Below are 27,466 nucleotides of genomic sequence, written 5' to 3' on the forward strand. Positions count from 1 at the left end.
AGGGTTCCAAATGTTGCATTTTCATGTTTTACTGTCTAAAAGAAATCAATATCTATGTACATAAAAGAACAGGAAGAAATTTTATCTAAGAAATTAATATGTGTTTTTGCAGAACTTAAAAATTGCAATTATAGTGTACTGGATTCCTTAATTAGTTAACTATGGGTTACGGTTTAACAGGTAATATTGAACTGCATGATTCACTGAATCACATGTGCAAAGATAACTGCTTAGCTAAATTATGATTTCTATATTAAACAATTTGGTTAAAGATGCTGTTAACTTTTTTTTTGTAGTCTAGCTGAAAGAAATTTAATTTTGGGACTGTAGACAATTTCAAACAATATACTGGTCATGAGAATAGGCAGAAAGGTTATAGCTGAACAAAGAATAATTAAAATAATTATTATATTAATATAATTTTATTCTACTATTACAGTATGTTTTTCTATAGTAATTTACAAAAATCATGCAAAATACTTGCATTTCATATTTTCCATTTTTTTTTTTTTTTCAGAGGTATACTCAGTTATTATAAGACAGTCTTGTAGGTGTCTAATTATTTTCATCCTGGCTTTATTTTCAAAATTAAAATCTGTATACTTCTTGCAGACTTATTACAGGATCTTTATCATTACGTGATCTGAATTCCTGTTGCCAAAACCAGTTGTATTTTTGTTTGTGTGCATATGTAATTTGCACAATACTGTCAGTGTCTAACATTCTTAGATGTGCCAATTTTGGAATTTATAGTCTTCATTTTTGGTTATAATCATGAAACATGATGAAATGATGCACAGTAATAACAAAAAATATAGTTGTTATCCAATAGAGTCTGATTTTATGAATATTTCTTTCAGTGAAATACTATAATTTGACAGACGTATATCTGTTAGAAAATGTATTTTGTTACAAGAAGACAGAATCCTCCTGTTTTTTGAGAAACCAGGTGTCTGTAGAGATGAGGACCTTAAGACCTCTTAAGAGGACCTTCTTAAAGACCAAACTAAAGGAAGGCTACATCGACCAGACATCAGTCAATCTCCTCTAAAATACCATGAGTCCTTAGTAAAATTTTGTATTTTGTCATAAGGACTCAGTAAATCTAGAAGAGAAAGGCCAGGTGAATGATTCAGCTTAATTTATGATGCAAAATACTGAGATTATTAACATGCATATGACACATAAACATGCCTATATGCATGAGAATGAGCAAGGTACAGATTCTAATGAGGAAGCTAAGGAAAACTTTACAGATTCAGAGACTCTGGACCTTGAGATTTGATGCTTGGCTGATAGTTTCTGACCTGTGCTGTTTCAGCATTTTTTAAAACAGATAATTTCTGTAGAGGTTATTCCCTGGTAATGAATGAAATCTGAGATTTCAGTAAGTACATTTCACTTCTGTATGAATTTTTCCTAGAGAATGTGACTATTTAGCATATAATTGGTAATATGCTCATGAAATAATTGAGTGGAAAAAACCCTACAGAATCACAAAAGCTACAGCTGTGTTAAATTATACTTAATGTCCTATAGAAGCAGAAAGAATGAATTGTGTATATTTTATAAACAATAAGATTTCTGGTTTATTTTTCAATATATTTTTTTTTAGAAAGTAAATTAAGTTTCATACTTTGAACAAAATTATGTTATGCAATTCTGATGCTACAAAGCCAATTTACGACGTTGAAAAACTGTGTTGAATACATAGACATCAATTTTGTAGTGATATTGAATTATTTTTCCCTTTGCTCACTGGCCAGTAGAATACACTGGAAACCATGGTAACAGAAAGCACTACTGTGGTTGCCCCGGAGTCAGCTTAAAATGAGCAGGCTATGTTTTTCTTGATTAATATAACAACAGGACAGAAAGAGAGAAGGAGGGGGAAGAAGGGAGAGAATTAGATTAATGACCTGCAGTAACAGAAGCAGCGAATGTACAATCAGAGATGGACCTGTGGATCCTGGAACTTCTAGTACTATTGCAAAATGAATGTGAAAGTATTATATTGTGAAGCTTTAAAGAGTAAAGGAGGTTCAATATAGGAGGTTCATAAGTTCAATGGTTTGACTTAAAATTATTTTCTTACATGTCTATGTTTTGCAGGTTTATATTAGAATAAAGGATGATGAATGGAATGTGTATCGAAGGTATGCAGAATTCAGAAGCTTACATCATAAGTTACAGAATAAATACCAGCAAGTAAGGACTTTTAATTTTCCACCAAAAAAGGCCATTGGAAACAAGGTAATTAAAATAACTCACAGTATTTGAAAGAAACCTTTCTTACACACACACACACACACAAAGTGGGGTGGTTATGATAAATAATTTTTGCAACTGCTATATGGGCAAAATATGCAATATACTTCTAGAAACCAGTATAGAGTGAGAAGTGATCAAAGTAATTCATCATTACAAGTAGGAATGATCTGAAAATTAAATTTAACTATCATAAGTCAAATATTTGAGATTTAAATCATTCTTGTGACTACAAAAACTTTTTTACAATGAACCACTGAGTTTATAATAAACTGATTATAAAATCAGCATTCCTTACGTTAACCAAATTTTTTTTCCTTTTATATCTGATTTTCTCATTTTACGTATTTTTTGCCTTCATATCACTGTTCTTGTATAAAATATCTAAGTACCTATCATAAAGAACATTTCAATCATCAAAGGAAAGCTGAGATAACAATTAGAATACCCAAAGATTTTTGTGACATATTTGGCTTAAGACCACATTAATTCTTGTATTGTTAGAAGGCCAGAATCATTCTAATTATATCTGTGGCAACTTCGTCTATGGAAGAAAAATCACCATCATTAATTCATACAACATTATTTCATATGAAATAAATTTTCCAAAACAAATAGAAAAAAATGATGTTTGCAGATTTAGTGGCATTCAGACTTGAGTGAGTATGGATTGTGAATGTTTATAGATAGTAACTCTGCTCTGAGTTAAAATGAGTTCCCAAGTGTTCCATAAAAATGAGTAGGTGAGCTTGGCACGCATGACATAAAATGAGTAGTAATGCACATAAACTGGAGTAATAACTGATATATGTTTATATGGAATTCACCAATAAAGTCGTAGATCTGTTTGCTTGGCATAAATATAGTTCAGAGTTAATGCAGTGCGTTGTCTACTAACCTAATAAGTGAAAGTACTTAGAACTTTTCTGCTTTTTCATGTGTTAGAAGATCAAGCGCTTTTCATTTCTAGTGGCATTTTGTAATTAGAAACAACGTATTTTCCTCTTTGTTACATAACTTATTCTCTTTTTTGAAGTGATATCAGCCTCCTCAATAAATTAGGAAAGCCTTCCTTTAAGCTTATTTTATAGTCTTTCATCCTAATTACTTTAAATACTAATTGAATTATAACTTCAGTTACATAATTGATATGTAGAAAACAGTTGAGCAACTTAAAAAAACTTGCGTTGCTTTTTCTTTCAGTGCTTGAGTCAAAGTTCCCCCTTAATCGTGCATAATCCCACAATCACTTTCCTTTATACTGGGTTTTAGAAGAAGTATCTGCTCTTTGGGTGCCATCTATTGTACTCCTAGAAGAGTACAATGCTGAGACATTAGCCAACTGTAAGATTGTCATTGAGGCTGCCCAGGGAAGTGGTTGGAGGTATTAAGAAGGCATGTAGATGTGGTGCATAGGGAAATGCTTTAGTGGTAGATTCGGCAGTGCTAGGTTAAGGGTTGGGCTTGATGATCTTGGAGGTCTTTTTAAACTTAAGTGATTCAATGATTCCTGACTTTCAGTATAGGATGAGAGGTTTGTGCAGGATCTTACACATTAAGGTATTTGGTAATAAACATGGGAAGAGATACTGTCACTACTAATTGCTTTTATTTTAACGCTGCTTCTTATTTTTAATTTTTAGGGGCATTGTTGCCTGTTTGATGTGTTGCTAAATTTCAGAAGAGGTTTTTTTTCCTCTCTAATCTTAGTTACATTTTTAAAATAGAATAGCAGCTCTCTTCACGTTTCTAGATTAATCAGTACAATCTTAACTTAGTACCTAAAGAGCAATTTTGTAGCTAAATTCTGCTAACAAAAGCATCACTGAGTTTAGGTCAGTCTATGGCTTTCATATTTTCTACAAATCCTCAATATTGTTAGGTGCCCAAATAGCATATTGATAAACAGTCCTCCATGTGTAAATTCATAATCATAGCTAGTTCACAAGTTTTGGAAAATGGTGTTGTAAGCTTTTAAATCCACCAGGCCTATATCTGATTGATATTACTCATTGCATCTCTGCAGAACACTTTGCTTGTGAGGCTAGTGAAGGTGATGTGCTTACTTGAAACTGTAGTGGCATTGAAAGAACTTGTGTTGAAATCAACACCTTCCTTGGTACCCACACTAAGTTTTGTGTTTAGGTACATGCCTCAGGTTTAGGGAACCTCCAGGACAAGAGGACCATGTTCTACAGTATGACCTAGAACCATTACTGCATAGTAACAAAACACTATCCACTGTTTTACTATGCAAAAAATTGGAGCGCAGAGGACAGTAATGCAGAAAAGACTATGGAGAACTATTTATTTTCATTCTTATTTTCTTGCCTAGTGCAATAGGAATCAGGGATATCATGTTCAAATACAAAATTGAAGTTTGACAGAGAAAATGCAAAAATCAGTATTTCAGCTCATTTGGAAAGTGAGAAAATGAAATATTTTTTAGTGCTGATATGTTGTCATCAAGTAGTAAAATCGGAAAATATTTAACAATTAACAAATTGTTAAAATATTTAACAATGTTTAACAATTATAAGACAATAGATTAAGAATCTAGTATTCTTATTAATAGTTTATTCTGTTTTTAATGTATTTGTGCCTTCTGCTTGTTAGCATTAAGGTAGGACAAAAGATCTTAGAGTTCATTTTCATGATCTTTCAACAAATTATATAGGATTAGAAACTGGCTTTAACACTTGAGGAAACATATTTAATGTACAGAAAACTGTCATAATAAAGTCACCAATTAGTAGAAAGTGAACAGAGAAGGGGAAAGAATACTGCTGTGGACAAGTAACCTTTTTTCAATTACAAAGAAGTGTGTTTATTTGGCTTAAAGGTTGTTAACCTTACTTTCAGTGTCTCAGTTTAATTTGCATGTAGCAAATTAGAACTAATGTAAAACAATGAAAAGAATAATTCGATTTATAAGTGTTGCTTTAAATCAAATTTGAACAGTTAATTACTAAAGTGGGTAAACTGATAGGAAATCGTAACAGTAATGCTTGTAGAACTTGATGTATTTTCTTATTTACTCTAGTCCCCATACTGTGTATTTTCTACTAATGATCTTTCAGTGCTGCTGCCAAGTAGTTGGCGAGATCTTTATAAGAAGTCCTTGCAAGAATAAATATTCTTCCTTCAGTTTATTGATATTTTGAGCAAAACTGAGAAACACTTGTTCTCGTTACATGTGTAAGAGAAATGTCACAGTGGAGTTACTCATACATGTTTGTACTTTGCTTTTTTAAAAACTGCAAATCTTTTTATTCAAAACTTATGAACTGTATTTTTATCATTTGAACCATTTGTTGCGTAATTTTAAAACATTCTGTCCATGTATCGGCCTGGTTGGTAGTTTCCTAAGTATTTTATATGCAGCTGTATATACCAAGACTTGTAATTTCTAACCATGGTTTTCTTGCAAGAAATAGATCTCTGCATTTCAGTTTGCCTTCAGGTACTTTGGATCTTTTGAATTCATATTTCCATTACTGCAGTTTAAGTTTTTGTTGTGACTGCTGCCTTCCTGCCAGGTTCTTAAAGCCAAGGGACTGGTTTGGTTCCACAAGCATTTCTAGGTCTAGAGAATACTGAGTTTGTGAGTTCATGAAGACAAACTTCATGCAATCATAACACTTGATTGCAAAGGGATCCCTGTATGCGTTTGTATAAAACTATAGCTTTTTTTTTTTTTTTTTTTTTTTCATTTAAGAGGAATTTTAATTTTCTTGCAGTTAGTTTCTGACCTCTGTTGGTGCTGTGTTGGTGCCTTCCTTCTTGAACTGTTGCTTTCAAACTAATGGTTAAGTAATAATACGTGAGTACTTCCTGAGCCATTATTCATTTTTTTTAATGTTGCAATGTCCTTAAAATCTCAGTTGCTACTTCATTAAGTGTTAGAATCTGCCCAATGCAGAATGGGATTTAATAACTGGATAAACATCTAATTATCCTCTTGCAAGAGTATTATTGTCCTAGTAGAGGACATATCAAAATAGAAATGATTCTTTGCTCCAGTGAGAGATGTGAATTCAGTGATTGTCTAAGTGTGTAGAAATTGAATCGGGTAGCTTTCTGCTGAGTGCTGACTTGACTGCATGATATCCTTTGCTTTCCTTTAAAATATTGGATATTCAGTATGGAAAGAATACACAAGAATACACAGCACTTTTCTGAGATTAGAAGAGTGACTTTGCCATGACTCCTCGACTGCATAGGAAGAGCAATACAGAAATTTAAAATAAGTTTTCTGTCTAGGAGAAAATGTTGGGAGCAGCATCATTCATCATTTTAGCCTGTGCAGCTGAAGTCTTTGAGCTCTCAATAGCTTGTTCCATGCCCAAACATCAGTCCAATAAAGTAGATTTGTGTCTCTCTCACCCCAGTGACTAAGCTAAATGGTAGGCTGTTCTGTGTATGTAATTATTTTTAAAGTTTGTCAGTATTATGTGTATGTATCTTAAAAGATCTATTCATATATTCACACTAATACATAAATATAGACATGTATGGCAGCGTTAACGGCAACATTTGGGATATAGGTGAAGGTAGTTTCTAGAATATATTTTAATTCTGCGAATTCTATGCACCAGGGAATTTATCTTTTTCCTGTTTGTCAGTGGACGCCCTGTCTCTGTCTTTACATGAACAGTGCAGACGGCTTCTTTTTTTTTTTTTTTCCCCTGCCAGCACAGGTATTCTTCTTCTTATTTTTTTTTCTGAACAATGTCTGGTCTGTTTGCATGCTGCTGAAGATGCCGAAAAGATATAGAGAGTCTCCAGAATAACTGTGTTTAGGGAAAAAAAATCTTAGGGAAGGATGTAATTTCACTTTAGGCTTGGGTGGCTTTGCACCCTGATTCAGCAGGGTACTTCAAGGCATCCTAAAATTTAAGTACATTTGGTTTTCATTGAAATCAGAAGTACAGATACACGTGCTTTTGTACTTTACGAGGTTTAGTAGGTCAGAGAAACTATTCTTCGTTAAAGTAGTTTGTCAAAGTCAAACTGTTATAGTGACTTGTGACTTAGAAAGCAGTGACAAAAGCAGAACTTCTAGCTAATGCCTTTGGGCCAGTGGGCTAAGTAATATTTCTTAGCGCTAAGCTGTGATAGCCCGTGTCTTCACAGAGAATTAGTAGAAAATTATGACTCTCTATTGCTGTAGAAATAGAATAAATTTATTTAAGGCAGAAAACTTTGGAAATATAAATCCTTAAGTTATATCTTAGTAATTTGAAGTTGAAGATTACTTTCACTAATGCTTACTTAATTTGATTTTTGGATGTTGTAATATATATGCTTAAATTCTATATCATTCTTGATTTTCAAAGTGATTAGATTTTGGTTTTCTTAGTGGAAAGTTTTCTTAGTGGTTTTCTTAGCCTTCTTAGTGGAACTAGTTATTTCAGTTATTTTCATCTACTATCTTGCTTGTGGGTTTTAGAAAAACTATACATAATATAAATTTGGCAGACATGCATTTTCTGTAGCTTGATTAAAAAGGAAAGAAAGAGATCCATTTCTGTTGTGTTCAAATCAGGAAAAACTCAGGTTAATTTTACATATTTAGCCATAAATGTTAATTCCATAACAGTGATTCTGTAGCATTCTGTAGTGATAAAGGAAGTGTTGTCCTTTAGGCTCACTGTGTTACTTCATAACTTGAAAGTTCAGTTAACAAAGATGCATAGCCATGCAGATTAATTTAAATACAGTCGTATTTACAAATAGGTAACTTAATTGAAGTACCATACAGATAGAAATAAAAAGAATTTCACATTTGCCATAATTAAGATTTCTAGACACAGCACATCTCTTTTCTGTCACCATGGCATGCGCGTCAATGAGGACTACAGAGTATTTCAGATTTTAAGTCTTGGGTGAAGTGAAATCCAATTCCATAACTTATATTTCTGTCATGCTTTTCTCTTGAGGTTAGAGTCACCTTTATAAGAATCATCACAAGGAGCACAGTATACAATATGCAGTCTGAATTATATAATGTGGCACATGAAGCCTGTTTGTAGCTACTTCTGTCTGTTAAAGTGAGTTACAATACCAGCCCCAACAAAGCTGGGTAGCTTTTGTTGTTAGTTCACAATTTCTGGCTGCTTGTGTAACTAAATACATTTCCTATGAATTAATAGGGCAAAAATGTAAAAGAAGAAACAACTGTGGTATGACTAAATGTGATGCGAATGTCAGTAAGACTGTGTATTATAACAACATTTTATTATAAGCCAGTTGAATCAGAATAGTCAATTAAATTTGCTATTGTAGTGTAGTACAAGAAGAGATGATACAGTGATGCCAACAAATACTACATTTGTTAGAGATTCAAAATAAACCTTAACGGAGGAGGAGCAATTCCCTTTCCTAGTGTATCGGAGGAGATAAATGGCCATACTGATTCAGGTCTGTGATCCAGCCAGCCATTTTCACTGTTGGTGTCCAAAGTGGGTTCCTGGATTTGTGCAGATCCTCTGGGTTTTTACCTGGAAAACTTGATGGACTCACTTGATGTTTTATGTATACAGCACTTAAAAAAAAAAAAAAAAAAAAAAAAAAAAAGAGAGAGAGAGAGTTCAGGTTTTTTTGGTCATGTCACTGTCTAAGAGAAGAGAGATAAATCAGTAGGAAATGGTTAGCTTTTATATTACAAATACTTTATAGCAAATGCTTCATCTTGAAGTTCTGTGCTATGAAATGTCTGGGTTACCTAAAACTCAGCATGAAGTCTAAAGCTAGCACAGTGCATGGCAGTATATTTTATTTTTGGTGGCTTAATTTAAAAGATAAACAGTATGACAACTCATACTTATGCATCTCTTTCAAAATGTCTCACTGAATTCATATGTGCATGTAGGTGTTCATTTGGTGCTTATGTGTAACATTTCATGGGAATCGTGAATTGAGTCTTTTTATTTTCAAATTACAAAAAAAAAAAAAAAAAAAGATACTAATTGCTGTTGAACTTTAGTTAGAAGGAGCACAAAATATTTGGGATCTATAAAATAAAGTTTTGTCTCTCAAGGGTTTTCTTTTCCCTGTCTTGAAATACTGCAGTTAAGAGAAGTAATTTGTTTGAAGAAATTACTGAAGATGAAGCCTGTAGAAACAGTTCAGATGGTGTTGCTTTACATGATGACACTGGGGGGGCTGGGGGGGAGTAATGTAATTTACATGCTGCTTGGACAACTGCTAGATAAAAATATTGTGGTTTTATAACTCCCCATGCGTCATTTAGGTATTCTAGTAGCCTTCTGGTATAAAATGAAAATACAAAAATAACTTTCTAAATTTATTTCTTATTGTGTTGGTGATGCAAAATTAGCTAGTTACTGGGATTAATACGTTTCTCTTTGGGGAGATGTTATGAGAGACACCCGATGACAAATATAAAACTAAACCCTCCTTTCTCTGAATCTGAAATTTTTACCTTAATTTTTCTGTCTTTTTGTACCTATCGATATGCTTGATTTTGTTTTTTCCTCCGAAATTTGTTGTTTTATAAATATTCATATTTTAATTTCACTACCTTTCAGGGGGACTGCTGATAATAAACATAATAAGTGTTACTTTTTTAATTTGAAGTGGAGAAAACTGAATATCAAATACTTCAGATCATGTTAAATGCTAGAAACATATTCCACATTTATTTCTAGAAACTTGAATTGTGCTATCTAGATAAAATTTCTGTTAAAGGAGAATCCAGTCTTTTGAGTGGGAATGAAGTTGAGGGACCATATTTCATCCCTGTACTATTTGACATTTGGGATGGTCAAATGCTGAATTAATTATTTTTTCTGTTTTCTGGAAAATCATGTGTTTATTGCTCGAGTTAAAAACATTTCAAATAGAAGTATTTGGATAATGTTGGTCTCCAGGTGTAGATGGTAGTCAGAAGCTAGCAGTCTTTAGAAGACCTTCAGATCTCTTTTAAGATGTCTTGATATTGTTGGTTATCAACAAACTGAGCAAGGTTGCTGTGCTCTTAGCTAAATGTGTTGGGAGAGATCAGCCAAGGCAGCAGGGCATTGACTACCTACCTCCCTGTAATGCTGCTCTGACACTTCTGCACCCATCTCTAAGTACCCCCTTGTCCTGCCTTGCTAGATCCATGCAACAAGAACCGGGAGGCATAAGTTCTACTGGAGGGTTTTTGCTGGGAAGGGAATTAATCTATGGAAACATGGTAGGGAAATGATTGTTATGGAGCTCTGTGGAAAATACAGCAACCAATTGCTTTTGCTTGCTGAGGAGGTAGAAGAGAATTTGTAGTTTTGGTTAACCTGTTTGTGGGTTTGGATTATTGATTGTTATGATTTATTTTATTTTGAGGGAAGGCATCACTATAAGCTTGTTTATACGATATTGTACGCTAAGCACTGTTTGTGCCATGTTTCTAATGCTTTTTTTGGGGGGGATTTTGTTTCGGTTTCTCTTAATGTCTTATTTATTGGTCTTTAGGGCATTTTCAAACCTGATAAAAGGAGGAAATGAGGAAAGAAAACTGCAATGGGGAGAAAGCACTGAACTGAGATGTATTTTAAATAATGTTGCTGATAGTTATTACTGCAGTATAGGCTAGCGAAGAAAAGGATCTCAATTTCATGAACTGTTTTGGTAGCTTCCAGAAGCTCCTGAATAAAAATGCAGAGTAGATTGATATGTACTTGGTGTAAGGAGAAAACAAATACAATTTCCCTGTTCAATAGGTGAGCGGAAGATAAGCCCTAGGGGTAATGCTGTAAGCTACAGTTTTCTATTGATGCTTTTTAATGAACAGTTGATTCCATGACAAGTTGACACATGGTGGGCATTTATGCCTTTAAATAATGAAATATTGAGATGAGCCTGGATTTTGTTAGAATAACGTTATCAATTGAGTGCTTCTAGCAGTGAAATTAAGTACAGTGATAAAAAGAGATCAGTTCTGCTTTTGTTCTCAAGCTTTCTTTTTTCATGTTAAACTCTTTTTCTCAAATCTGGTTTTGAGAAAATTTGGCTGGATGATACTGCTTGGTTGAAAATACTGGGTATTTTAAGGTCAAGGTTCTGGGATTGCACTGGGAAGGAATTTAAGAAAACAGGATTGTTTGTTGTTTTGTCAGGACCTGGGGAGTTTTTCCTTCCTTAAAAACAAACATTCAAATTGGGTTTCATTGTGACCTTTGCAAATATATCAGTTAATGTAAAAACTAATCATCGTAATCTAACTATTTTTTAGTCATGATGATGACTCAGCAATTGAATGTTTAGCTCCCATTTCAGCCTCTTATTTCAATCTTCACTTAGAGGTGTGCAATTTGATGTCTTCAAAACAAAAAATGATACAATCATTTAGTTAAGACTGGTTGACCAAAGTGGTGAAAAATATTATACTACACCAGAATAACCTGAGTTTATTTCTGCATTTATGGGCTCATCTTTGAATAGCACTGTTGTTAGCTGTATTTAGGAAGGGATGCATGGTGTGCTCTGGCAGAGGCTGATGCAGCTCTCATTGAAGTCCAAAGCTATATTTCCTCCTATTTTAATGGAGTTGGATTGGGCTGTGCTTTTTCCCCAATGATAACAATAGGTTAGTTAAATGATAACTAGTGTTCAGAACATTGGAAGCAGTGCATTTTATATTGATTGCAGCAGCACCAAACCCACAATATAAATGTGTTTTATCTGTCCCTAAATCATGGCAGGTAACCATGGCAATCATACCATTTTCAACAGCCCATGGAAAATGTTTGAAACATCTTAAGTGAGCTGTCCCATTAATAATGAAGAATATCAATGTTTTGCCATCTGCTACATACTAACAGTGTATTGAAAGACCAGCAGTTGTGTGAAACAATTTAAACTGCAAGCTGGAATGAACTTGGCTTGTAATAAAAAACAAAACAAAATGAAAAAAAAAAACAACAACCAAACCTGCAAAACAGTAATAGAAAATATGATTTGTAAGGCTCTGCTTTTTAGTTTTATAGCTTAACATCATCTTCTAATATTTGATGAGTCTGTAAGATTTCCATTGTATAATCTAATTCTTAGAAATCTGTAATTTGATATTAGTAGTTTGCTAATGTATAGTTCTTGCCAGGGTAGAAGCTTGGAAAATTCTCAGTCAAAACTAATTTCTTAAAATATTTTGGGTGCTACTAATTTAAAAATTGAACAGTAAGAGCAGTGTAGTTTCCCAGATGTGTTTTGATGCTTTTGCAATCTGAAGCCTTTTTGCTTGTTAACTGAAGTTTTGTGGACTGTTAATCAAGGTATGTGCTCTTGAACTGAGGGCGAGGAAGTCATTTTAAGAGTGGTTTGTGGAGAACGTATAGGTAGTTCTATTTTTCTGAAAATATGCTAACAAATTGAAGGTGCATGCTGGTATGTTAGGTCTCATTTAACCATTTGTTAATTTAATTTAATTAGTTTACAGTGTAAGTTTACATAAATGGGTGGTACACGTGGCCAAGATGCCCTATAGACGTATATCAGAATCTGTCCATATTTTTTATATAATTAAGTCCCTGTATTACATATCATCCTGTCTTTTAACACGGTCAGAAAGATTCATAATCAAATAGGAAGGAAAATGGATTATGGTTACAGACAATGCATCCCTGCAAGTGCTGGTTCCTTTCTTACATGCCAAATGCTTTCATGGATTGTTACTCAAGTGGCACTGAATATGTGAGGTTTTCTCTTCAGCCAGATCAGAGCTGCTTCTTAGGTAGAGTATTAAGACAGTTTCAGCATCTTGACTAAGAACAGCGGTAGCTGTCCGTAAATAATTTCTTGCACCAAAGTTATGTGGGTGCAAAGTGTTTATCTCTGATGAAATCTTAAATCTTAAAAGCAGAGCTCCTGTCTGCTTTGTGCACACTTTTGCACCTTCTAGTGCTGTGGGCTCAAGGATTGGGGCTTATCACGAATAGGGTAGGAGCTATTTTATACAAGGAATAGTTAAATTTCTTTCTAAATAAATTAACAAATTAAGCTTGGAGGGCACATTCACTCTATCACCGAATTGAGTTATAAGAACTGAAAGGGCCAGCTAGTCTTACCTCATGGTTTTACAGTTGGTGAGACTGGAGCCTGTTGTTCAGATATCTTCACAGGAAGACTTACTTTAAGCCTAGCTCAGGAAAGTACTTGAAAATGAGTGCTCCCAGAGTGGTTATGGAAGGATCTAGTATGTTCTGTATTGAAATGGAGAAAAGCTTATTATAGAATCGTCTGTTTTTTTTTCTGTAATAATTTCAAATGATGTATAATTTGTGTTCTATAAACAGATACAGTTCTTGAAAGTATAGGAACCAAATTTGTATAAAGCTGTTTTTAGTGCCATTTTGGTATGTGCTTCTGGGAAAAAAAAAAAATCAGTGCAATTATTCAAAAAATTTATTTTTATAGCATTTTTTTGGTTTTCTGTTAGTGCTGTCTCTTAAAATTAAGCAATGCATGTGGTAAAGACAGGTAAAATTCATAAAGCATTCCTACAATTAAAAAGACTTCTTAAGGTACTGATGAGGCAAAGTAAAGATCTTCCTTTCATAACCTAACTGGTTCAATGACTAGGTTGGCAATTCAAGAAATAAATCCTTTTTCCCTGTCGTAAGGCTGTGACCTCCTATTTATTCATCCTACCCTTTCCATTTCTTCTGTATGTTTCTCTTACCTAAATTTCAGAAAATAGTTTTGATCCTTGTAATAGTACCATCCATATTTCTGAGGGCAGGTCTCTCCTTTTTAGCCATGTCACTAAGATCTCTCTTCAGTGAGAAAATGTGTACCTTCATTTAGTACTGTTACTTTGTCTTCCAATACATGCATTTATTTTCCAAAAAATTAACCTTGAATGCTGTGAAAATGTATAAGAATGTCCTGTAGGAGTTGCAGATAACTGGGTCCAATGAAAAGAGGGTTGCAGTTACCTTTTTATAATTTGAGGCTGAAAAAGCTGGCCAGGCTTTGAACCAATTGCGTTTTTCTGCTATCAATTGCTTTATTTACTACTCTGTGACAAGAACTCTTTATCACTGCTGCTACTTGGCAGTAACAATGGCAAAATAATTCCTCTGAGTAGCCAACCTGCTGTTGTGCCACACATGTGGTGACAAAGTACAGACCTACAGCTGCGTTGTTTTGACCCCAGATTACATTGCTTCTGGTGAGAATAGTGGGCAACAGTACACATACCGAATTTCGTGGTAGAGATTGCTCTGTACTGGTTTTGGAGATCATTTTTATATCAGGCTAAAGGAGCATTTTTAAACTGTTTTCAGGCTGAGTTTCACTCCTGAGACTTTCTTTATTTCACTTGAATAAGTGGCAGAAAAACAGCTATATTATAAGCCCTAATAGGATTAGCTGTAAACAGCAAAAATGCATTCCCCAATCATGTTCTGGCAGTTTAATTAGAAAACTGCTTTGTGCAGTTATTATCTTTAGTTAATGAGATTCTTTACATTAGCCATAAGTGATATAAAATACCTATATTCAGCATTTTGCTCCTGTGTTTATTACCAAGTGGTCCTGCCTGAGAAAGAGAATGTGTTGGTTTAAATACATGTGCAGCACACACGGGGGACTAAAAGAGAGCAGCTTCTGCACAAGAGCAAATTTTAACATAATTGCAATGACTTCACTGCAAATACTGTTGCTGAGGATTTGTGACCAAAAAACCTTAAGAACTGAAGAACCGCTAATGATTGCAGTACTGTAAAACGGAGATTTTCTTGTGGGCTTGTAAACAACATTGAGTGACCTGATAAAAGGAGAACCAAGGAAGTGCTGTGGGGGATGAGGCCAGTTCTTTGGAAGGACTCAAGGCTTGAGGCTGTGTCTGTGCTGGGAGCAGGCTCTTGGAGCAAAGTGATGCTCCTTACATGTCCATTATATGCAGTCAGGATCAGGGAAAAGGGATCACACCAAACCTGGAACGGCCTCCCAGGCCAAACATCACTGCTACTCCTGTACTTAAAGCTTTCAGAACTAAGTTGTTCCACAAAGGTTTTCTTCTTTGAGATCTCCTCTGCATGACACCCTATGATGTCTTCTGCCTCATGCAGCTGATAGTAGCAAAGCAGTGTCCCTAGCAACGTGGCAATGTGATTCTTGAAACCTTTGCAGTGAAAAGATATGGAAGGCAAGGCTGCTTCTTGAGCTAGGCAAAGGAATCAATAGGAATGCAAATCTTAGTGAAAAGAGGGGGAAAAAAATCTGTATCAACTATCTATTAAAATATTGCATTAGGGTTGTTTTTATTTATTATTAGCATTTTATTTTATTCTAATATGTGTCACCACATATTACAATTTTTGCTTTAACGTTAACCAACAGCTTGTATAGACTTCTGTTCTGCACTCTTGTCCAGACTTCGTCAGTGTGGTGGGGCGCAAGCAAGCTGTTGCTCTGTTCCTTTGAGCAGTAACTGTACTCGGCTGGGGAGTGACAGTGGAGTGCATTGCATGAAGTCTCAACAGTGCAGATTTTTCTTTTAAGTATTGGTTTCCAAGAGTTCTCAAGCTTCTTCAGTTCTTCATTTTTCAGTGAAACAATTAATACCAGAAGCATTTGTTGCAGGATTTGTGTGGGGGGTGTGCATGTGTGTGTAGTAAACTGTTGCTGAAAAACATTGTGACTGTTAGAAAAGAAATAGCAAACTGTATAACTCATAGTTGTGGGGTTTTGTTTTGTTTTTTACTTCTGTACTGATCTTGATTCTTCCATGCATTAATGTAACATTAGAATGTCAAACAGGATTGGACATCAATGTGAGTTCATATCTAGAAAATAGAAGGAACAAAAGGTATTTTGAAGTTTTGTGAGCTTAACTAAAGAAGATGAGCACTGACTAGCTTTTTGAAACCTGTAAGGATGAATGTCTTCAGTGGTACCTTACAGTAATTACAATTACATGTTGTTAAATATTCATTTGCCAATAAAAGACTAGAAGAAAAGACTTCCTTACATAATCATAACTGGGGTTATTTTTTAATATACAGGATTCGTATAGTATTTCTGTGATACCTTTATGTACATTGTATTTTATAACCATAACTTGGGAAAGGGATGCTAAGATGATGGTATGTGTTTGTTCAGAGATTTTAGTCTGGGGAAACAGGATCTATGGAGTATAAGCACTGCAACTGGAGTCCTCCTGTGTCAGTTTCTGTTAATTTAGCATTTTACCCAAATGATTAAGAAAACAGTTGATATAATGAATTCAGTTGATAATTTGTCCCTGATTTTAATGGAATTAAAAATCTGTTATGTTGTTTTAATCCTACACTCAGATAACGACAATGGTGGAAATGTCAACCACTTGTGAAAGGCTTGTCTAAGCTAAGCCATGGCTAAACTGAGTAGATTGCTTGCTGCACTAATGGAAAATTTTAAAAATTCCAAAATGTTAACATATATGTGGTTATCAGACAGAAAATACACATTGAAGCTTAAAATAAGTTTAAGCCTTTGTAGAATGTGTCTTGGTTGCCAATATTTGCTAACATACCTTAGTTAACATTGTAATTGTTGTAAATCTATGAATATGAAGTACTGCACTAAGAAATGTCATTCAGATTCATTCTCTTCTTTCTTTAAAAATATTGCTGTTCCTGCTAACTTCTAATGAGAGACAAGAAGAAAATGTCAGTAAGGGTTCTAGAAACTCTACAGTGATCATCCTGAATTCTAAGGAGCTTTCCTGTTTTGATGATGTGTTTGTTTAACCTAAGGAAGGAATAACCTTCCGATCTGCATGGCTTGAACCTTTTTAATACACTGAAATTCTTTAGTAGCATATCAAATGCATCTATGGTGTTTTGTTGGTGAGTTGTCACTTCTTTTGCAAGAAAAAAAAATGATTTCAATAGTATTTCTTACACAAATAACACAGGTGGGACAGACAAATTTTATAGAAAATAGTCTTCCTTTGAGAGCTTTAACTGTCTAATAATAATTTTGGCTTTGTGCCTAAAGAACATACTCTGACATTTATACCAGGTGAACAGAGTGCCTGCATTTCTGAGATACAGCTTACTGGCTTCCGCACAAAGCAGGCAGCACCTGGTTTCATTGGAAACCTTTGTAGTCCTCTGTGAGAGTGATATATGGATAGACGTTATATTGTAGTTCACTGTAATTATGAATCCTCACAGGAAGTTAAGTTAGATGTAAATTCCAGAATATGGGGAGCTGTGCTAGCTATTAGGCTTTTAATCTGTAAGTCCCCCAGCAGAATGTGAAGTATATAGAATTATTTTATTTAACAGGGCCAATATCCTATAAAATACTGAGATCTAAAGTACCATAGGAACATCAATAAAACAATTTTATTGGAGTTGTGATATAGTCCTTAAAAACAATCTACTGTATAAAAATTCTGTAAGATAATGATTTATTAATAATAAAAAAATGTAGAGAAATATGAACCCATTTGGGGGTTTGTGTGCCCAGTCTCTGGAAAGTATGAATTATGAATAAATTGTGGGAATGATAAATTGGTATTTCCTTCTGCAAAGACTAGTAGTTCGGGATCTCAAAAGAGATTGCATAAATGGCCACTGACTCTGTTGCACTGTTACGCACTGCCTTGCTAAGACTGTAGTACCTTCTGGAGACCTACTACTACAAAAAGAATTTTAGTCCGTAGGAGAGACCTTCTGCCAAGGAGAGAAGTCAGCATCAGTGGGTGTTTTTATGATAAGGGGTTTTTACTAGGTTGTGTGATTTTCTTTTATCAAGTGCGGAGTCAAGGTGTTGGTTTTCTGATTTGTTTTTACATATTGCTAACATATTTGTATAGGCATGCTATCAGAAGATTGAATTTGATACTTATTAGGACTATTTAGTGACATTATGGAATTGGAAAACAAAACCAAAACATTCTTTGCACTGTTTATATTTTTTCCTTTTTATTTTTAGGATGCAAAATTTGTAGAAGAGCGACGCAAACAGCTACAAAATTACCTAAGGAATGTAATGAACAAAATTATTCAAACTGTGCCAGAATTCACAGCCAATCCCAAAAAAGAGACTCTTATTCAGCTGATGCCCTTTTTTGTGTAAGTATCTGTCAAGTAGTCAAGCAAATATTAAGCCTGTTTCATCATGATTTAAAATATACTGCCAGTATCTACCAAATATTAAAAAAAAAAAAAAAAAAAAGTGCTTTTCTAATAGAAGGCACCTGTTCAGATTATAAATGCTTTTGAGCATTTTTGTAATCTTTAAAGGAATATATGATATATATACTAATTTTTGTTTATTTAAATGGTAGTTTTAGACAAAAATCACTGTGTAAAGCTTTCAAAAGTGTCTGATTCTCTTTTATTTTGGCTTTTTAAGTTTTGTTTTGCTTTTGTTTGTGTGGGTTTTGTGTTTTTGTGTTCAGTTTTATTTTGGGGATTGAGGGTGGATCACTGTTAGTGTACTTACCAAATTAAAAAGTCAAGCTGTTGAACTCTTTCTAGCTGAACTTTGCAATCTGCTGATGTATGTTCTGACTTCATTGATGTTAGCACTGAATACGTCCAGAAATAGTTTAACACAGTCATCTGTTAAGAATCTGAAAGCAAACCGTTTGATACAGAATCATATCAGGATATCATCTGTTAAAATCTTATCACTTGCTATAAACAGTTCCTTATTTGTAAATGATATTTAGAGCTGTTTAAGTAATATTAATGCAAAATTATGAATACCTATTCATACCTAGTAAGCCATATTAAATTTGCTGTTCAAAAGCCTCTACGCAGGCACTGTGCAAGCATGGATGGATCAATTTGCAGAATCAAGACCCATTTAAAATCAGTATGTTTCAGTAGAAGCATACATACTTAGCTGTACTACTTGATGGCCTTATCCAGGGTTTTAGATTTTCAAGTTTAAACTTAACTTCAGGACAGCTGTGTTTATTAGAACTGTAATAGATAAATGGAAGAATGCTAAGATTTTGTGGCACTCATTTTTTCAGTTTTTCCTGGATTTTAAAAAGTCAAAATCAATTTGAGGAGACACCCTGAGGTGGTTGTCATAAATACCAAAACAGTGTTTGTAGAGGCAAATATCTCAAGAGACTTACCTTTTTCTTGTTCTTAAGAATCTATTGTGTAAAATCTTACTAAGGGCTGTAAAGACTGAAATGGTTTTGAGTACTTCCAGTTGAGAGGCCAATAAATGACAATTTGTTAAGTCACTTTAAAGTGACTGTATCATGCTGTATTTTGTTTTTAAACAAGAGGGGGGACAGTACAGAATACATTTGTGACTGAAGTTTCAAATCAAATATTTTTTGCTTTTCCTCTCCAATTATATTTATTTTTAAGATGGTTAATTATAGCTGTGTGAAGTAGTGAACTGATAATTCCATGTCAACTTCATTTCATAATTTGTTGTTTTAGATGTAGAGCAAGAAAAATTCTCAATGGTATCTACATAGAGGTTTAACAATTGTTACTTAAGTTCCCATTGTTTCTTTTGTTCATTATAATTAATAATTTTGAGTTCCACACAGACAAGGAGTAATGCAGAATAACATCTGGAAGTTAGGGCTAGTTAGTTTTTCCTCCTCAACCAGTGAGAAGGAAAAACTTGTGAAGGAAGTTAAATTTTGAGCCATGTGGGGTAGTAAATTATGATTTGTTTCCAAGGATACATTGAGTTGCTGTAGTAGCGATCTTTATCTTAGCATTACAGTGGTTCATAAAGACAGCAACAAAACAAATATTAAAATAGGAGAAAAGTGGACAGTAATTTAAAACAGAAGCTATTAGATTAGGAAATGCAATGGCTACTGTAGTTAGAAATATTAATTTGAAGCTTTTGCCTTAACTGATGAAAAACATGTCCATAGCAGCAGTTCGTTACTTGAACTGTGATGGATTATATACATGCTTTTACCAAAATGATAGTGGTTTATGTGAGATTATAATTCTGTGAGTTCATAAACTGAGACAATATAGGAATGATGTAAAAGCAATTATACTACTTTTCAAAGCAAAATAAAAAAAAATACTGCAATCAAATTATTCTCTAACAATGGTAAGATGATTAAAAGAAACTGAAAAGTGATACTTCAAGAACAGTGTTTTTTCCCTTCGTACTTTTAACGTAAGAGGCTGAGAGACTCTAAATACAATTTCCCTTTGTTTCTCAGTCCTAAACAATGAACTTGCTTTCCGAGAGTTGATCTTTGCCATTTTACAAGTGTGTAAATAGAATTTAGATCTCATGTTTTTGTGTATTAAACAAGGCAGTTATTTTAAAGAAAGAAATTTGTTCAAGGAAATTTGTCAATGCCTTTTGTCAACACTTTGTAAATACCAATGTAATGCATTGCATTGATGCTAAGTATCTTCAGATAATATTGTAACACAAGTTGCAAGAGGACTACTACTTAATTCTTCAATTTTTTTTTTTTTTTTTTGCATTTGGCAATTTCATAATTCTTAACACATTGAAGCAATAGATTATAGAAAGCTAAAGAAAATTCTTTCATATTCAGATATGGCAAAAAGGTTCTGTTTGTATATGTTGGACTAGGTGATTTTGGGGGTCTCTTCCAATCTAAATGGTTGTGTGATTCTGTATTCACTTTGGTGAATTATTTCTCTGGAGCTTTTTCTCAAGTCATAGATCTGTCAGCATTCTCTCTTAACTAGACTGTATAATTTTATTTGGGAATGTTAGTGGAATTTGGGAAAGGAACTTTAGCCATTGAGGAAAATAACTATATCTACAGCAGAAAAGGTGATTTTTTTTTTTTTCCAATCCATATTTCTACTGAGATATCAGGCTCTATACAGCTACAACAAAATTATTTAAATAATACATAGATCTTTCAGACAATGATGGACCATATTTTAGAAAGTATCACAGTATCATCATAGCTAGGCTATCATTTGAATTGTCAATGTCCTTTATTTTTTGAGTTTCACAACCTGGCACAACTGGTAAGTAAGAAAAAGTATTTCTATTCTACTTCGTGTTGCCAACTTCTCCAGTATTGTCTTTCCTTGCTGGATTTTGAGCTTCATCAACAGGAGACCTTGAACATGCTGGATATTGTGAAGTGTTTGTTTAATTATTCAGTTGTAACATTTGTACCTGCATTTATTCTATTAGTTTTAGTAATATTTTAATATAAAACATTGTAAATACAAATGATAATTCTGATCTACTGAATTTATGCTTTGTAACTGTATGGTTCCTGAAGGGTTACATCTTTTTTAATGAAAGAGTTCGCGTTGATATTATTCTTTGAACTCTGCTACAGACAATAGTGGTACCTCAGTCTGGGAGAAAAAAGTTAGTCTTAGTATGCAAAAAAAGCCCTTGTGGCATTAGATCTGTCTATTAGGAAGTAAAGAAATATATAAAATAATAAAAAAGTGGTCTTAAAGAGTTTCTTCTTGTTGTGAAAATGAAAAATCTGATAAAGGTTCTGTCTGATTAGGAATCCTATTGACAGAAATTACAAGCCTAGTTTTAATTAATCACTTTAAGTCTCATCTCCTTCCTAGAATACAATGGTGGTGAACACAAAACAAAATTATCTTTAAAACTGAAACCAGTGATTATTACGCACTGGATGAAATATGCAAAATATTTTTTTGTTGTGAGTTGTTCCTTTGGGGTTTTTCCCCAGCTTGAGTGAAGTAATTTCATACAATTGGGCACAGGTCTGATGAGGCAAAACATTTTGATTGATCTGTATGAAATAGCTTGCCACTGTTACAAAGAAAAAAATTAATTTTATTTTGAAACTCAGATACAGTTAACAGTTTGCAGTAAAATGATTTGAATCAGCTTGCTAGCAGTTCTCTTCGTTGTTGTATGAAATGCTAGTGGTTAATCAAAGTAATGTAATTGGTTTTGATTCCTTATCTGTGAACTGTCATTAATGTACTCTTTCTGATGTCAATTTTATTTGTAATCTTGGTTTGTATATTTTTTTCAGTTTTACTGGTGCATAAGCTCAGTCACAAGTTTGGTCAAATAATTTCCGTTATAGTCCACTTTTATGTCTCAATGTAAATAAGAGATTCTGTCTCTGCTAATTTGTCTGTTTACATGCTGAATGATACATTCTTTTTAATAATAAAATTGACACTGTAACTTAAATTTTTGGAGTCCATGCAGAGCAAAACCTAAATCAAGAATTGGCACTGCTGAATTAGGTTGCTGCATCTGCTAGCTGGTGAAGCCCTGTCTGTTGATACTTAAATTTAACTTTATTTGCGCTCATGTTTGGTATGTTACAGATAAATAAAACTTGTTATAACAAGTACACTTGTGTTTTAATCACATTTTTATCAGTCTCTCTGAAAATATCACACAAGTTAGATCTTTGAAAATGCATGTATTATATAAGAATATAAGTATATATATCTTTGGAATCAAGTGTCACAATTCCTACACATGTAGTTAAGTCTTTAAGGTTAAATTATTATGCATAAAAATTGTAATAGACTATATGATTTCAAGTATGTAAAAAGCTGTAAGAAGTTCTAAAAACAAACTCAACAGAATGTTGTAGTGTTTCATTTTTGAGTGGCTTCTGTATTTCTCAGAAGGTGAAGGTTTTCCTCCTGTTATCCTCATAATAAGCACAAATTGAAATAGAAGAAATGTAAGAAAAAGCTTTTACAGTAAAAAGAAAAAGTGACGTGGTGCTGTAACAGGTTGCCCAGAGAAGTCGTTGACACCCTGGCCTTGGAGATACTCAAGGCCTGATAGAACACAGTGCTGGGCAAGCTGCTCTAGGTGACACTGCTTGTGCAGGGGCATGGGCTAGGAGACCTCCAGAAGTACTTAAATACTCTGTAAGTCTGTGATTCCCAAAATCTCAGGCTGCTATTTTAACTTGATTTGTGTTTTATATAAACACTGCACAAAGAAGAGTTAGTTAAATAAACAGCTGGTCAAACAGATGTTACATATGAACAAACAAAAATCTAAACAGCATGAAACTACTAAAACACATACTAGGCATTTTAGCTGCGCTATGCTATTCAAATAAGAATAGTGCCACTTGGTTGACTCTATTGCTTTAACAATGCATATGTTTGTATTAAAACATATGCACGAATGGTGTAGATACAATTTTGTGAGTATTTTCATAGATCAGCTGTGCCAAGTATTTACATTTTATCTAACTTTCTAGGCTACAGCTACATGTTAAAAGAGTTTCTTGGCTATTATTTCTTTGTTCTTCTGAGATACAGTGTTGGACACTTGTTCTCTCCTGGTAGTTGCTCAAACATATGCTTTAAGGAAAAGAGAACTAACTCACTAAATCATCAGAAAACAAAGACTAGAGTAGGTCCTTACAAACTGCTGACTATGTGATGTGTTTGAACACCAGAGCAGTCATCGGTTCTCAATGATTATTAGAAGATTATAATGTTCAAAAAATATGTTGTCTTCGTTTCACTGGATGACATTATTTATTTAATAGCAAAATCTGTGTTCCTTGCTTGTTTTGTGTTGGTTGTCTTTAAATCACCTGTCTTTTATGCTAAGTTGTCGAAAATTCACAATTTCTGCCCTTCCTTCTCATTTTGTAAATGTTTCCTCCCTTCTGGAAGGTAAAGTTCTGATAATGGTAGAGTGATCATGGGTACGAATTGTCAGGCGAACTTCAGTACCAACCAGTCAGCCACTTAGAGCAAAGAAGTTGCCCTGTAAATATTGCTATAATATTTATTTAGAACTGAACAGTGTGGTAAGTCAAGTATCTGGTTTTGGTCTTGCAGGCTGCGAAATTCAAATGTGGAAGAATAGATGTTTTCTGTGTGGTTTGAGGAATTTGTCTTGTTGGGTTTCTTATCTTTATTTCACTTAGAACTGTCAGTGTTCTCATCACCATTGAGAGCATTTAAATTGGTATATTAAAGGTACGAGAGAGAAAAAGATACCTGCTCTACAATACTGCTAGTGTTAAAATGTTGCTTTCAAGCATAAAAGGTTCCTACAGATAATGAATCTGAGTTGAAATTGAAAATTCACATTTTCAAAGTTACTTTCAAAATATTTTGTCTATCAGTTATATTTCATTCAGTACCTTTGTTTCTCAAGAGATGTTAGTGTATTATACAGCAGATATGGGCACTTTTTAAGTGTTTTAAGTTTAAGGAACTTAATTTGCCTTAAGTTTTAGAGAATTTAAGTATCTTTTCCTTTTGCAGGACTTTAAATCTCGATCTGAAGTGAGGTGAAAAATGTCTTTTGCAATCTTATCTGGTTATGCCATGTTCCAGTGTTCTCTCTCTCACTTTATGATTGATAGGAAATCAGTTTTATAGCTACTGAGAGGTTTCTGAAGTATTGCAATTATTTTCTCCCTTTATGACTTTCTTAGCTGGACTGATAATAATATATTTATAGCAGCAGTAAAGCACTTAATTAACTAGTCTTTCTGGATGAAAAGCTACAAAAGATGTTCCTATGAGAAAACAAAATAATTGTAAGCTGTGTTTCTGTATCATGTAAGTAAAATAGCAGAAATAGTAGTTAACACAGAGTCTATTCATTTAATGATAGGAATCCCTTCTCTTAAGTGAATTCCAGGCTGTCTATATCTAACCTAACTAAATGAAAGCCTGCACACATACATACAAATATGTCAACCCAGCAGTGAAGTTTTTATTTTATGATTTTATTCTGAAGAAAATGTTAGCTTGGATTTCAGGTATTGATATGACTACGGGAGTGATGAGTAGTCACTGAGTTGATGTAGTTAGGAGACATGGCATTGCTGCATCAGTTGTGTGTGTGGGGATAACAGGGGATTACTTCAGTTGCATAAGTGATTTGAGAAATACTATTAGCATGATTCTATTTTGGAATTTTGTTTTGCTCATTCTGTAGCACATGTTCAGTCTGCAGTTGCAGCCAGAAAGTTCTTGGGGCATTTGGTAATAAGACAGCAAAATGTCCTGTCCATGGAATTCATGCTATATGCAGCCCCAGTGTTCTGCTGGTGGTGCAGGTGTTTATCTGATAAACAGTAACATTCAAAAGCAAATAATTAAACCTTGAAATACTGCCAAACAATATCTGTGTGAAGTAAGGAAGTTTTAAAATGCAATTCTGAATAGATTAATTTGTCAAAAAAAAAAAAAAAAAAAGAGTTGGTAATGGCATGACACTTTTATTAAAGCTATTGTACATATATATATGTGGCTTCTAATAGAGTAAATGATAGTATTCATGTAATAGGTTCTAAACTGTTGTGGCCAGTGGCCAGATTTTTACCTGATTACATCCTTTGAAGACCAGCCTATGTTACCAGCTTGGCACTGAAAGAGTTCATTATCTCTTCAGCAAATCTCAGGCATGGTCTGTAATAGTAAGCGAGCACTCTGATAAAGTGGAATATAATTTACGTGAACAGTCTGGGATTAGCATTTGCTTAAATATGTGACTTTAATTAGTAAAGCACCTCATAATACCTGAAACATGGTAATGAAGCTAATTTATTGCCATGTTAATTGATTGATCTACTCATCAAACTATGTAGAGACATTATACAATATTTATCTTTCAATAGAACTGTTGCCAAGCACTGATGATTGTTGAAATAAAAATATCCTAGGTATCTAAAATTTTATTACCATGCTGAGATAATGCAGGAAGTTCTGTTGCAAAAAGGTACTATTCTTATGTGGATGTTTCAGTGACAATTTTCAACTAAAATACTTGGAGTCAATTGTTTTTAGAAAGCTATAGTTGTCTCACTGTGTTCTTGCTTTCTGCATTCCTTAATGGAATGGAATGGAAAGCTTCCATAAAGGAAGCTTTCACTTGCGCTTCCTTACTGTTTCAGTTTTGAGGCAATCCTCAGCAGAAGCCTATCAGTGTTCAGAGTACAATTGAAATAATTTTCTCCCCCAGATTATGGGTAATGTTGAAAGTATTACAGAAACACATCCTTCTAAACTCACCCTACTGAAGTATCTCAGTGTTATATTGTTCCAGGACTAAGACAACTCAAAGTGTTTTTCTTGGTGTAATGCACAATAAAACTGCTATGTCATACTGCAGTTCCATAACACTGAGAGGTTTCATGTATTGTATTTATTGTCTTCATTATTGAGTTTTGCCTTAAAGGGGAAAAAAATCAACTTCACTTTCAAATACCTTGATTTATATTGGTTAACATCTCCATAAGGACAGTGAGACTTTTCTTGCAAGGTTCATTCCTATGAATTGTTCGACAGGCCTCAAAAATAGGTGTTAATGAGCATATTTCCATCAAGTAGATTTTGGTCTTTTTTTGTGTGTGTGTGTTTTTTTTTTTTTTTTTTTTTTTTTTTTCTGCCTTCAGAGTGACCTCTACAGTGCAGTGCCTCTGAAAGGAATAATGTCTTGTGTGCTGGACTAGAAGTGAATGCTTCTCAGTCAGCCCTTGAAGCATTTGAGGGCTTCTGATCTTTTATAGTTGACTCTGAATGAAGTAGGAACTTATGTTTAATGCTGGATGAGAAAACAATGTTAAAGCAGGCAATACTGATGTTTTGTATGGAAAACTGTTGAAACATATGAGGGAGAGGATGTAGTATGTTGTTACCTTCACATGTACAAGACATGTTCTCCATTTCGTGGTTTAAAAGTGTGTGGGGAAGTAATTTAAAGCAAGTAGACTGATAGTAGCAGCCATAAAGGACTTGTGTGTTGCTGTTCAGACCTAGCTGGAATAGATCTGTTTCCTTTATAAACACTCAACGCTCAGAACTGTGTTCTGAAATAAATGCAGATTATGTTGAACAAAGGCATGTTCAATGTTACAGCAAATTTAAGGGCTTTACAAAGAGCTTTTAAATGTGCTGTACATTTTCTGATGGGTCTATTTCCATCCCCCTTTTGCAGATAATAAAAAAGGCTGTAGGAGATGGTCAAAATGCCAGATTGCCTACCGTGAAAATATAAAATCATCGATTCACCTAGTATTTCTTAATTTAACATGGTTATAACATGCAAATACAGTTTAATGTCTCTTCAGTCGCTCTTGATTACTCTTGGCCTCCCAGTTTGTACAAGACAATTATTTTGCAGACCCTTTTTCCTTAGAGTAGGAAACTCAGGTCAAGATGGGAAGTTGCTCAGTTTAACTAAGGAGCTGTGTGGATCAAGATGCTTTTGAATGTTTATATATTTATTTATTTATTTATTTATTTATTTATTT

General features: G+C 33.9%; 1 protein-coding gene across 3 annotated transcripts in view; it reads left to right on the plus strand.

Annotated features, from left to right (window-relative positions):
• The window catches only part of SNX29 (sorting nexin 29), a 139,197-nt gene that overhangs the window by 87,336 nt on the left and 24,395 nt on the right, over nucleotides 1-27,466 (plus strand). For all 3 annotated transcript variants that reach the window (XM_084536434.1, XM_084536436.1, XM_084536435.1), the window contains exons 19-20: nucleotides 2,113-2,253; nucleotides 18,202-18,341. In XM_084536434.1, the coding sequence (XP_084392560.1) occupies nucleotides 2,113-2,253; nucleotides 18,202-18,341 (281 nt within the window). The remainder of the gene's footprint in view (nucleotides 1-2,112; nucleotides 2,254-18,201; nucleotides 18,342-27,466) is intronic.

Source organism: Aythya ferina (genome assembly GCF_964211825.1).
Source record: "Aythya ferina genome assembly, chromosome: 15".
Classification (NCBI taxonomy): domain Eukaryota; kingdom Metazoa; phylum Chordata; class Aves; order Anseriformes; family Anatidae; genus Aythya; species Aythya ferina.